The 12504-nt window shown below is 37.7% G+C and overlaps 1 protein-coding gene across 3 annotated transcripts in view; it reads left to right on the forward strand.

The window, feature by feature from the left end:
- DGKB (diacylglycerol kinase beta) overlaps window positions 1–12504 on the forward strand; it is a 500939-nt gene that overhangs the window by 225169 nt on the left and 263266 nt on the right. For all 3 annotated transcript variants that reach the window (XM_043541125.1, XM_037890594.2, XM_043541126.1), the window contains one exon: window positions 5970–6044. In XM_043541125.1, the coding sequence (XP_043397060.1) occupies window positions 5970–6044 (75 nt within the window). The remainder of the gene's footprint in view (window positions 1–5969; window positions 6045–12504) is intronic.

A 12504-nucleotide genomic window follows, 5' to 3' on the forward strand; every position in this document is an offset into this window, starting at 1 on the left:
TGAGAAGGCTGATCAGCTGTTCTTTCTGTGTCTAATGAAATGATGATGCAGTGTTGTCTGCATTCTAAGGCACAACGGCCCAATTAATTTACCATGTCCCCTAATGGTCTCTCCTAATTTGTATTGGCAAAGATAACAGAGTAGAACCCTGTGGCACCCACTGGAGAGAGTCTCAGAGCAAAAAAGTAATGGACTAAAACTACCATCTGAGTGCTCAGGGGAAAAGAAAAATGACGCAACTCAAGCGAATTAGCTAATCACTGGCATAACCCATACAGATGTTAACAATAATTTATGGTTAATTGTGTCAAAAGCAGGTAATTGATCTAAAATAGCCAACATGGAGACTTCCCAATCAATCACCAAAAGGAGGCTGTCCATAAATGAGACTGGAACTATCTTTGCACCATAGGCAGACCTAATCTGGCTAGAAATATGCTCTTGGCCCATAGGCAGACTATCCTCTGAAGAGGATTTTGCTCTATACCTTTAAGGTGTACTGCTGTGGTCATTTCATCTCAGTGCAAGTAACATTTCAGAAGAATAACAAGAATGTAATTAAGGGCACATGTTGTATTAAAGGATTAATTCTTAAGTGTGAATAAGTCTTCAGGACCTGGGCATAGTAATAGTATTTTACTTTTTTAATTTTCTTGGAATGCCTTTTTTGAATTGCTATCTGGACAGCAACCAAGGACAGGTAACAGATAATTATAGATTGTAGCGGCTACACAGGGCAAAATGGGGCATTTTTCTCTACTGTTTTGCACCTTATATAGTCATTTACACCTGTGCAAAGTGAAATTATAGCACTTTACACCCACTTTGCACTCACTTTGCACAGGTGTAAATGTGACTACTCAAAGCATGAGGCAGTATAGAATCATGTGCATGGTTTCTGCCCCAGACACTATATAGCTAAAAGATAGAGGATAGGATGTAACAAAACCACAATGACTAACCAGCAGTGTTTGTTGTTGTCCCTTGTTAGTCCCAGGATTTTTGAGGCTGGATTTATTTGTTATTTAGTAAAAGTAGTATTTGAAAGGAGGACGAGTGATTTTAGGTCTCTTGGAAGAAACGTGCTTTTGGTGTGTTTTTGTAGTTAGTGTTTTTTGGTTTGGTTTTGTAGTTTTTTGTTTGGTTTTGTTTTTTAAGAACTTGAAGGAGGTAAGGGGAAATACTGTGTTAGGTTAGGTCCTTGCATGAGCCTTGTACCCCTAAACTTCTGGAACATTTTCTGCTGAGTCGTACTGACTCCATAGTAGCGTGTGCACTTATTTCAGCAACAGCGGTGGACTTTTCAAGTGGCTGAAATTTAAGGTTTATGAGCTATGGCACATTCCCCAAATAGAAATTACAGTAGTGTAAAAACACCTAATTTTTATAGACTAGAATTTCATTATCTTGGCTCATGCACATTAAGGTGATGTTTTACTGAAAGCTGATCTACAGACTTTACTTAGGATTTTCTTTATTTGATGTATCATGATGAGCTGAGCTACAATTTTTAATCGAGTTTCATTCAATAAAGAAAGGTTGTGACATATTTTGTTAAGAATCCGGTAGTTCTTCATGATGTTGTCTCTACGGATCTCCACTGAGAGACTGTGGGTACATGAACACAGCAAAAAAACAAAACCAAAAAAATCCCAAGCCCATGGCAGTGAATCTAAGAGTCCATATCAACTGATTGGGGTTCACAGGGCTTGTGCTGTCAGGCAAAAAATAGCAGTGTAGAAGTTTACGCTCAGAGATTCTACCCCCCTCCGTATTGTACCACCCCATTTCAATGCAGTTAGCCTTTTGGGAAGTGTACACATACCCTTCTGTTTCAGCATTATAGAAATAATTTTATAAATACCTGTAAGTTTCCCTTAGTTTCTTTCTTATTCTAGCCACACCCCTGAAACTGAAGGGAAGGAAACTGAGGAATAGTTTAGAGTAGGGCAAGTGGGTGTCTTCTTGAATATTGGCACAGTGCATTCACAGAGCATGTTGATCTGTTGAGGCAACATATTCAGAGAACAAAAGTTACTAATGGCTAGTAGCCTCTTTTTTTCTTCAGAAGTGTCTAGTGTTATCTTTATTACAAGTAATAAAATCCAAATTATTTTCAATAAGCAGTGGCTTGGCAAATTTATATAGTTTAATAAAATGTTATTCTTGAGATTTTAGAGAAATCCATATAGCAGTAAACAAAAAAAGTTGAACAACTAGTAGATATATTTATAAAATAAAGGATACTATGAAACTTGCTCCAATTATACTTTCTTTTTAAGTGGTGGGCTAGATAGTGACTCTGTTTACAACATTTTAACATTGACTTGGACCAAGGATACACTACGGCTGTAGAGAAAAAGTGTTTATAAAGGATTAGAAAAAAATACAGTTAAACACAGTGTACAATAACAGGAAAATAACATTAAGATTAAACTGACGAATCCAAGTTTTTTGTGTACCAAACATATATTCCCATTAAAAATGATTACATGGAAGTGCAGCAAATCTCATAATGATATTAAGATAGCCTTCACATACTAAACCAAATCATAAAATGTGATTTAAAAAAAACTGTGGCTACCCCCAACCAAGATCCCAGCTATGACTGCTATGGGTTCATAAACTCTCATTTGGCATTGCAGCTGTTTCTGCGCCATGTCTCAAAAATATGCCTTTTGAATTCAGACTGTCCTAGCAGGAAATGTTGCTCCTTTTACCCTTTTTTAAGGAAAGGTACATCTCACTATGCCGTATGCTCTACTCCTTTCTCCATGTCAGTATGGATGTTTTAAAGCTAAATTCACCTAATATGAATGCCCGTAATGCACCACTCTTACGACCGACTTCTCCTCCCAGTCTAGCCACCTTTCCTTTAGAGATGATTTTTAGCCTCCCAGTATATCGTCTGTCTTCTTTTAAAGGCTTGATTTTCATCCCAAGAAAATCAGCCCAACCCATGGTAGCAGTCCGCCCAATGAGCTGTGTGCAGCAATGCTACCTGCCACTCTGCCTCGTGATTCTGTCTGCAGTCCTCCATCCCCCAAACCCAGTCACAAGGCAGGGTGTGTTCATTATCCTCCTCTACATGAAAAAGCAACATGTCAGAATAATTGTTGTTTGCTACTGTACATTTCAAACTGGGGCAGAGAAATTATTTAACTGTCCATTTCCCAATCTTGAGCATATCACTCACATTGTTTCAGGCAGTTACAGTTTAGCATAAAGGGAAACATTTACAGGCAATTTCTTCCTTCTTCTTGGTAAACGTATGAACTGAAATGAATCATTCCCGAGTTCTGGCTTTTGCACAAAGAGTAAATCTTAGCGTTACAATAGTAGAAAGCAGGATGTGTGGGCTCACCATGACTCATCACTGAATGATTCTGATAGTGCTGACTTGAACATATCTACTGGCTGGAATAGGATATGTTCAAGTAAGAGGGCAGTGATAAGAACATTTGCTAGTCTCTACATTACAATGTGATCAGGTGAAGATTATTAGTGTGGTGAAAATATTGAGTAAGAATGTCACTTGACTCACTGCAAACTGTGCCCAGGTAGTAGTTAAAATCAGCACTATCAGACTCATTCAGTGATGAGTTATGACCCACCCCAAATAGCTAATGGATGAACATTTAAGGCAGTCACCTGTGATGTGCCCTAACCACCAGGCTAAAGAGTCAGAGTCTCCTAGTCTGTGGCCTAATGAATATTTAATTATTTACACAAAGTAGAGCAGGTCTAACAGCAGAAATTGAAAGAGAGATTGACTGTTGTGTCCTAACTGGACTACTGGCTATTCTGGGTTGGTGCTCTCTTAGGAGAGATTATGTCCGTCAAAGAGGGCTGGCACATATGTACACCAGCCGGCGAATTGAAAGTGCAATCTTTTGCCTTCTCATGAATAAGATACTGCACTCTTTATAGCTAAATGTTTGTGAAAAGACAGACAGCATTTTAAAATCCACCTGTCACATGTCTGGTTTAGTAATCATCATGATAATTCAGAGTAGTCTGCCCATCTGCAAGACGAAGCCAGTCACACACATTGACTTTCTCTCATGACTGGTACTATGGCTGTTGTAATATGAGTGAGTGAGAGTGGGTGGGGTGATTTATCAAGGGACTGACAAGCATTGATAAATGATCGGACTTTAAAGAAAATCTTCAGTATGGTCATTTACAGATGACCATATTTTAAGAGGTTTGTTTAAATAAAGCCTTTCCCTCTCCTACCCTAGTAAATTACACATTTATTACCAAAAAAGTACATAGATATTATGTACAGGCAACTTTGTTTTTTTTCTCATTTGAAACCATTCAAACATTGTAAGTTCAAAAGTTCAGTTCAGATGTTATTAGATTCCCATTTTGCTTAGGGGAACATCTGTGGACAAAGGAGCAGAGAGGAAAAATCTAATGGAAAAATAGGGTGAAAATGGAGCAGAGTGGGGGAAAAAAACAACAATTAAACAGAGACTTTTAAAAAGGAACAGATAAGGAAGAGAGAGATATTACAGTGAAAAAACTAATACAGTATTAAAATGTGTAATGCCAAAATGTCAATTATTCTGAGGAAATATACATTTAAATTACAAGAAGGAGGAAAGGCTTTATGAACTCAAATTAGTATGATAGATCCCAGTCACCGTGTCAGAGGGTCACTCCATGAGGAATTCCATGAGTGAGAAGTGGAAAAGAATATTTATGACAAGGAAACAATTCTAGTCGTTGTTGTCATTACTAGGAATTATTTAAACAATTCAATACTGTGAAACAAAACGTATCCTGGTTTTAGGAGACATAGACTTAATTTTTAAAAGAAAATTGTTGTTGTTTGTTGTTTGTTTATTTATTTATCATAGTGCCTAAAACCCCTAATCATGCACATGGACCCCACTGTGCTAGGCACTGTACAAACACAGAGCAAAAAGATGGTGCCAGCCCCACAAACCTTACCATAAAAAAAATGTCTTGCCAACCTTTTTGCAAATTGTTTTCTTTATCCTAATAAATATTTGATGGCTATTTTTGGTTATGGGATATGACAAATCTTTGTATAACTGTATCAATAAGTCCCATTGTGACATTGATATTCGGGGAAAACATTTAATTTTAACTAAGGCTTTTCATGACTGCCTCATGCATCTCTGCTCCACTCTCCAACTATACTTGTACCCTCCCCGCACACCCTCTGCTCAGCACTTTCATACTAATTTTGTCTCCTAGTGATGACTCCACACCTTTTTTTCATGATGATTCCTGTTTCTGGATCAGCGTGCCCTATCAGGTGCTCCCCATTTGCATTCCTACATATTTTTAATAAATGGTCAGAACATGACAGCTCCAATTATTATAAGCCAAAATTCCCATATATATAAAACACTGGGAAAAATAAAAATGATTTTGTAATTTTTGGTGGGTAAAAACACTACTACTTTGCCATCTGATTGCACCCTCAAATCAAATAGATGTCTAAATGCTAGCATTTGCATCCACAATTAATTATTTATTTTAATTAATTTTGTGCCAATAATTAATTGCAGGTATAAAATTTTGCTTCTAAAATTTTGTACCCAAATGCTTTCCCAGGTGCTGTTTTGCCTCATCCTTTTCTTTGTCACCATACCTATCCCACCCACGTGCTGATGATGTCTACTCACCTGTTGTTTATTTACTCTGTATTTGAACCTTGTCTCAATGCTATACCTGCAAAACTCTATGCACATATACAGAGCTATATAAATTGTAATAGAAACAATCATATATTTGATTTGCTTTATTGTAATAATGTGAGATTTTATCTTAAATTATTAAATTTATTAAGGTACAATTTATGTTAACCGCTTACGTTATTTTATTCAAATTTCTTCCATTTGTTTTGTTTTTTCAAAAATCCAAAAGCATAATTTATTAATTTAAAAAAATTACTAAACACTTTTCTCCTAACTTTTTCTCCTTTGCAGAATTTACAGAAAATTCCAGTACCTTTTAAATCCTCGTCAAGTTTACAGTCTTGCTGGAAATGGACCAATGCCAGGGTAAGTCAAAGGCTAATAGCATTACCAGGAACTCATTTAATAAAATACTGCATAATTAAATAAACAGCCTGATACACATAGATATAGTATGTTTTTTGAATGTGTCAGCAGCACATATTTATGTATTAACTGCAGAAATGACAAAAATTATGTGTGAATGTACACATATAAAAGGATCATATATGTGGTATTGATAGCCCCGAATGCCGTGTGTCAAATCTGTACTGTGATTCCCACCCTCACCTCTTGACTGCCTCTAATGTACCATATATCTGAGCAGCGTCAATAAGCTACCTGTGGTAGAAATATTTCCTTCTGTCTTCTAACTATGGAATATTTTCCCCCAAAAATGACATTGTCCCTAACACACCTACTCATTCTATAGATCATGGAGCCACCGGGAGCTAAATTGGCAGTTGATGTAATTTAGAACAGCCTAAGGGCGTATCTAGGTTATGCTGGCTGCAGCAATCCCACTGGTTCTCCACTCTACTTCCAGCAAGCTCCTTCCCTGCTTCTCCCACTTCCAACAGGCTCCCAGTGGAAGGAGCAGAATGGGTAGCATATAACCAACTAGACTGATTTTAAGTCACTAAGAATGGTATGTTAAAGAGTTTCTGCTATTGCTGCTTAATGAAGGCTGGAGACTCAGGGCCTGAATCTCCTTTTATACCCATGTAAATCAGGTGTAAATCCATTAATATCATTGCAGTTTTATATTGATGTAAAATTGGTGAAAGTGAGGGCAAATCAGGCTCAGGTTTTTTACGACTTGGGTTTTCAAGGTGTGTTGCATTGTGGTGGCTGTATCTTCTAAAGGAAAATAGAAACTTAGAATCTGTGGAATGGAGAAAAAATATATTGAGAAACCTTGAAACTATGGGATCCATGATATATTTTTTTCTTGCCTATGATATTCTCCTGCATCCAATGCAAAGGCAGGTTTTGGGTTTTTGCTTTTATTGTTTTGAGGACTTTGGGGATTTTTTGTGTTTCATTAAACTCACCTTGGGCGTAGACCAAACATGATTGGGAAATTATAGCATGCTATATCAGGGGTTATTGCTAAATCTTACAAGGGCATGACCCTGTACCATTTTATGAATTGTATAATCCTTCAGACCCCATACTTCAGACTGAGTACCAACTTGACAATTTTTAAAGCTACTGAAATAGCTTTCTTCAAATTTAGCTTACTTTGTAAATTTCATTGAGACTTAAAAATCAAAGCAAGTCTGGAACCTCTGTGTACTGACAGTAATTGTAGTTTATATTTTACTTTGTAACATTTTGTCAGATAACTTGTGATGATATAAAGAGAGAATGTGTTTTAAGGCATAAACACAAGAGGGCAGTATTAAGTGCAGACTCAAAGCCCTAAACTGGGAGTCTCAACTTTCAAACACTCTCTCTCTTTGAACCATAACAGTGTTTTTTAGGTTTTTTTGAATTTCTCTTCTAATTAGGAAACTAACTGTTTTACTTAGTGTTTCTTTGAAGAAATTTCTAATCAATTTTCAAGAAGGTATTGTATTTAATTAATCAAGTTTTTTTTATTTATTGCATATGAATACTCGTATGTTTCCAGGTATCTCTTGCCAGCCCTTCTTCATTCAGGCACTAGAGTGTGGATTGTGTATAATTTGTCCCTTTTACAGGAAGTTGGTTCTGTGAAACTCCAAACAGTTGAATAAACCTATTGTCTAACTCATTTACCCATTTTTTGTTTGTCTTCACATAGGCGTTTTATCAAACACAAGCCAGTTATTTTAGATTGTCAGTCAAACCTTTACATTTATTAAATTTCACCACATATTGCATTTCAAGTAAAGGGAAATATGGAGGGGAGTTGAATACCACAACGAGAAATAATCAAGAAGTATGCACTTCCCACCACTATTACTAAATCGAAAAGGGCTATATAAATGCAACATAAATATTTATTTTTAAATTATTTATTCACATTATTCATGATCACCATAATCCATTTAAATTTTCTCTCTTGAGACTATTTTATTGAGCATTTAATTTCACTTCAGATATGTTTATTGGACTTACATATTGTTTATATTATTACTGTGCACTTTAGTTGTTTTCTGTTCAGTTAATATTAATTGAAAGTTTTCAGTTTATTTTCGCTGGGGATCTTTGTGCTGTTAAGAGCACTGAACAAATATGCAGGGGAACCAGGAGAGCAGGAAAACCCCAGGTTGCAGAACGGGTCTGAAGCTGTAGCACTCCGTGGAAGCAATTAGAACCCACTGGCTGGGTCCCTCAGCCTCACCTCTATGATGGAATGCCCAGAGCCTTTTCCCGTGCATATTGCCACAGAGGGCCCATCCACAGAAATAGGCTGCTGCAGTACCAATTGAGCCTCAGCCCAGATGGAGACAGGGGCAAGGTTGGCCCATTAATGGAATCACATCTGTCATTTTTTTGAAGAGTTTAAATAAATTCTGGAAACAGTGGATTCAACTTTCCCCACTAATTCTCTCCTATTCAACAAAGCATTTCAGAAGGAGATTGTACCTTTTAGAACGACAGTTAGTGTGCATATGATGATAAATCTGCTGAACAGTAACAGGTTGGTAGAGGTCAATGTGTTGAATCTGCTGCTGCTGTCTGCATCCTGACTGGGAAATGGTCAGGTCATCTCGGAGGGAGATATTCTATAGCACTTCCGAGAATGGATGGAGATCTGGAGGGACTGGGACAAAGGCAGATGCTCCTGTGTAAGTGATCAGGGGTCTCAAACACAGGTCCCCAAGCAGTCTTCAGCCACCACTCGGCCACTTGCTTGTACCAGTAGAGAGTGTGGGCTAGTGGACCATAGCTCACCATAGGCACCATCCACCAAGCTCCCCATTGGAGGAGATTTACTGCCTCTTCAGTTGGCTCAGATTCACTATTTAAGTCAGAAAGAGGCGCAGGAAGTTGTCTTAGCAAGTAGGCAAATCTCTGGATGGCTGCTACATTGAATGATGCCTTCTTGCCTGACTCTTGAGCCCTGCCTTGTTCCTGATTCCTGCCTTCCTGTCCTGTTCCTGGTTCCTGCCCTCCAGGCTTGTTTCAGATCCCTGCTTCTGTGCCCCAATCCCTGACTATTGACTCTGTCTCTGACCCTTGTCTTGACTCTGTCTCCATCTCTGACATCTGGTTCCTGGCTTCTGACCATCACTGATCTGAGCACTAGGAATGATCACCACTGCTCTGACTACTAGATCTAACTGCCTGCGTCCCAGACTACATCCTGGTGGCTTCTCAGACTGGCTAAGCTATGGTTTTCAGAGCTGCGTGTGGTTGGGTCTATCTCAGTTTAAAATTGAGAGCACTCATGTACATAGTGTAGATAAAAACATGTACATGATGTCAATAAACAAATCTTGCCACATCTGAGTCAGGGACATTAGTTTCTCACCAAAGACCAGCTGCAGCGTCCCAAAATCAACTGCTGCTCTAAGCACTGGCACCTTAATTAATGGTTTAGAAATTCTTTATTTGGGAGCAGAAAGATACGGGTGCACTAGAAAAACCCTGCAAATGCAGCAGCTGAAGTATAAACACAAGTATAAAAGGTACTGCACAGTTATAGACTGCCACAGTTAACAAATTGACATGAAAATTGCCAGGCTGATACTTTGTGCAATTTGTGACGAGCACCTGTGTTTTTAGCCTTGAAAAGAGTTTCCGTGTTTGGTTGTTATATCTCTATAGGAGTCTTCTACTTCTGTCAATAACTGTTATTGTGGATTTAATGATCTTGAAGAATCTGAAATTCAGTCATCATTCACCTTACAGAGAGGTAAATACTAGCTGGATGAATAGGAGTTGAACTGTAGACCCACTGACACTGTGGAGAGGTCACCATTTCTCAAAGGCTTTGGCCATCTGAAAAGACTTCACATTACATTAAGTGCTTTATTTGAAATGTCTAATTTATATTATTTTATATCTGATCATGGGAATTATGTCCACAAAAACTGTACTTGTGTTAACTGCCTTAAGTACTTAATTTGGTAAAATCTCATTTTTAGGAATTCATACAGAAGTTTGTACCACAAAAACTTTCCCTTCCATCCACTTAAAAAACATCATAAGTCTGCAGCATGAATCCTCACAACTTTCTCTGTAGTGCAGTGGGAAATCTATAGCAACTTGACCTTTGTGACTTCACAAATGACAGAGCTATTTTGAGAATTACAGTTTTTCCTTGATTATTGAAGTCCATTATCACAGTCTGTTCATGCTCATTTTGCTGTTACAAATCCAGGGTTCTGTGAAGCCTTTCAGAGAAGTAGATATACACTCTAGAACTGTTTCTTAGAAGGCAAAAGTTGCCAGTAAAGGTGGTGGTACACAGCCTTCAAAACAAAATCGTGAGTCCATGATTTTTCTGAAGGACTCCTCCCTTAAAAAGAGTTATGTTTTACCCAAAGAAAATCTGTAGCCTTCCATGGCCCCCTGCTGCTGTCATAATTAAAACCCTAAGAATATAATACAAGTGGATAAAGACTCAGAATAAATGGTAACAGGTGTAACTTAAATCTTGTCCATACGTGTATATTTTCAACAACGTGTTTACCCTGTTGTTCAATAAAGTATTAAATGCACAAATATGCAATGGATACCCTGTGTTACCTGACAACTGAATTGTTTATTTTAAAGTATTTTTAACAGAATCATGAGCCACCCTTTCTTGTCTGTCCAGAGTGCCAAAGCTCCCATTCAGGCTTTTTTTAACTAACATCAAAATTACTGTAATCTCCTTTCTGGCTGCACTACTGTAACCTTGTTAGTCACAAGTCCATTAAAAACGTTACTGCCAAAATCATTTGACTCATTGCTTCGATTCTGCCACCCTGCTCTTTGAGACCCTCGACTAGTTCCTTTTCACCATCATATCAAATATAAATAGAAACTGAATATCTCCACCTTTAAGGCATTTCACAACTGAGCTGCGCTCTGCCAAGCAGACCCATTACCTTCACATATCATCAATCACCATCTTCACTCCAGCAACTTATTTTTCCAGCCTGCAGTACATTAATCTCCTCCCACAAGCAACTCCGTACTTTCTTCCATGTGTTATAAACTTCTCTCCAAAATTTGTAAAGTGATATTTTCCTTTTAATAAATCCTTCCTTAAGACTGATATATGCTGTGATGTGTTCAGAACACGGTCTGTTAATGGCAAGGCAGGTGGTGAGCTACATTGTTTACACACCTAATCTATATGTAACATGTTCATACCAACGTTATCTCAGTTTCCCTCTCTCCACTCATACTCGTTTGTTTCATCCACCTCTTGTGTCTTGTCATTAACTTAGATTGTAGGCTAATTATAATATGTGGTGTCTTTTTACTACATATTTGTACAGTGCCTCTTTGCTGTGTGTTTGGACTCAGGCATTAATCAGGTTAAATGAATTTCACTCAAATGGAGGTCATTGATTCTACATCAGTTATCCTTTCATGTCCATGTTTGACTGGTGGTATATCACTAATTATCATATACTGGTCTGTACTGTTTTTGTTTTGTTTTGTGTGATAGATTCCTAAATAAATCTATAAATCTGATTTAAGGAAAACGCAGAGTATATTCATGGACTGGTATAGTATCCCCATCAGTGGCCAACATTTTCAACTTGGATGCCTTCTGTTGGCCACCAAAATACGAATTTAGGTCCTGACCTTAAAATGCATTTTGCATGATCAGAAGCCTTCATCTGTATGGAATCCTGTGAATTAAGTGGGGCTCCACACAAGTACAAAGATCTCCCTGTACACAATGCACTGAAGGATTGGGGTTGTATATTTACAAATACATTATTCAATTAGTTCTCTAATCTGTTGTGCTGAAAACTGTTGCACCCTTAGGTTGCAGACAGTGCTGTCTGAAAATCAGTATTTTTCAACTATTCAGCTGCTTGGCACCCACATACCAGTTAATCTTCTCACATTAAAATATAGTCCTCAGGAGAGAAATATTTTGCCCCTCACTGTAATAAACTGCATGTTTAATTAAAGTGATTTTATTAGAGTGATTTACTGTAATTATCATCTCATGAATAGTGTCTTTTCAGTGTAGACAACATTGTAACTGAGTGTTATAATGAGGATGGAGTGTGTGCTGTCCAGTTACACGGCCAACTCGAGCCAGCTTTGGCAGTCTGGACGGAGAGAAAAGCTGTGTTTAGTTTTCCATTCATAGAACAGAGTCCAGAAAATAAGCAATTTCAGGCATTGGTATTCATGTTAGCATCCAATTTTTGTATGGGATGATAAATATAATTAAGAAGTAAATATTTCCACAACCTAATTGCTATGTCTATGGTCTCTGTTCTGCTCTATGGGTGCTTGGTTTAAGGGGGTTTAATGATTAATTAGATAGATAGAAAAAATACATCAGTTGGGTTAGTCAATTAATCCCAGGATTCTGTGTATAGAGAAGGAGAAGCAA

Source organism: Chelonia mydas, chromosome 2 (genome assembly GCF_015237465.2).
Source record: "Chelonia mydas isolate rCheMyd1 chromosome 2, rCheMyd1.pri.v2, whole genome shotgun sequence".
In the NCBI taxonomy this organism is placed as follows: domain Eukaryota; kingdom Metazoa; phylum Chordata; order Testudines; family Cheloniidae; genus Chelonia; species Chelonia mydas.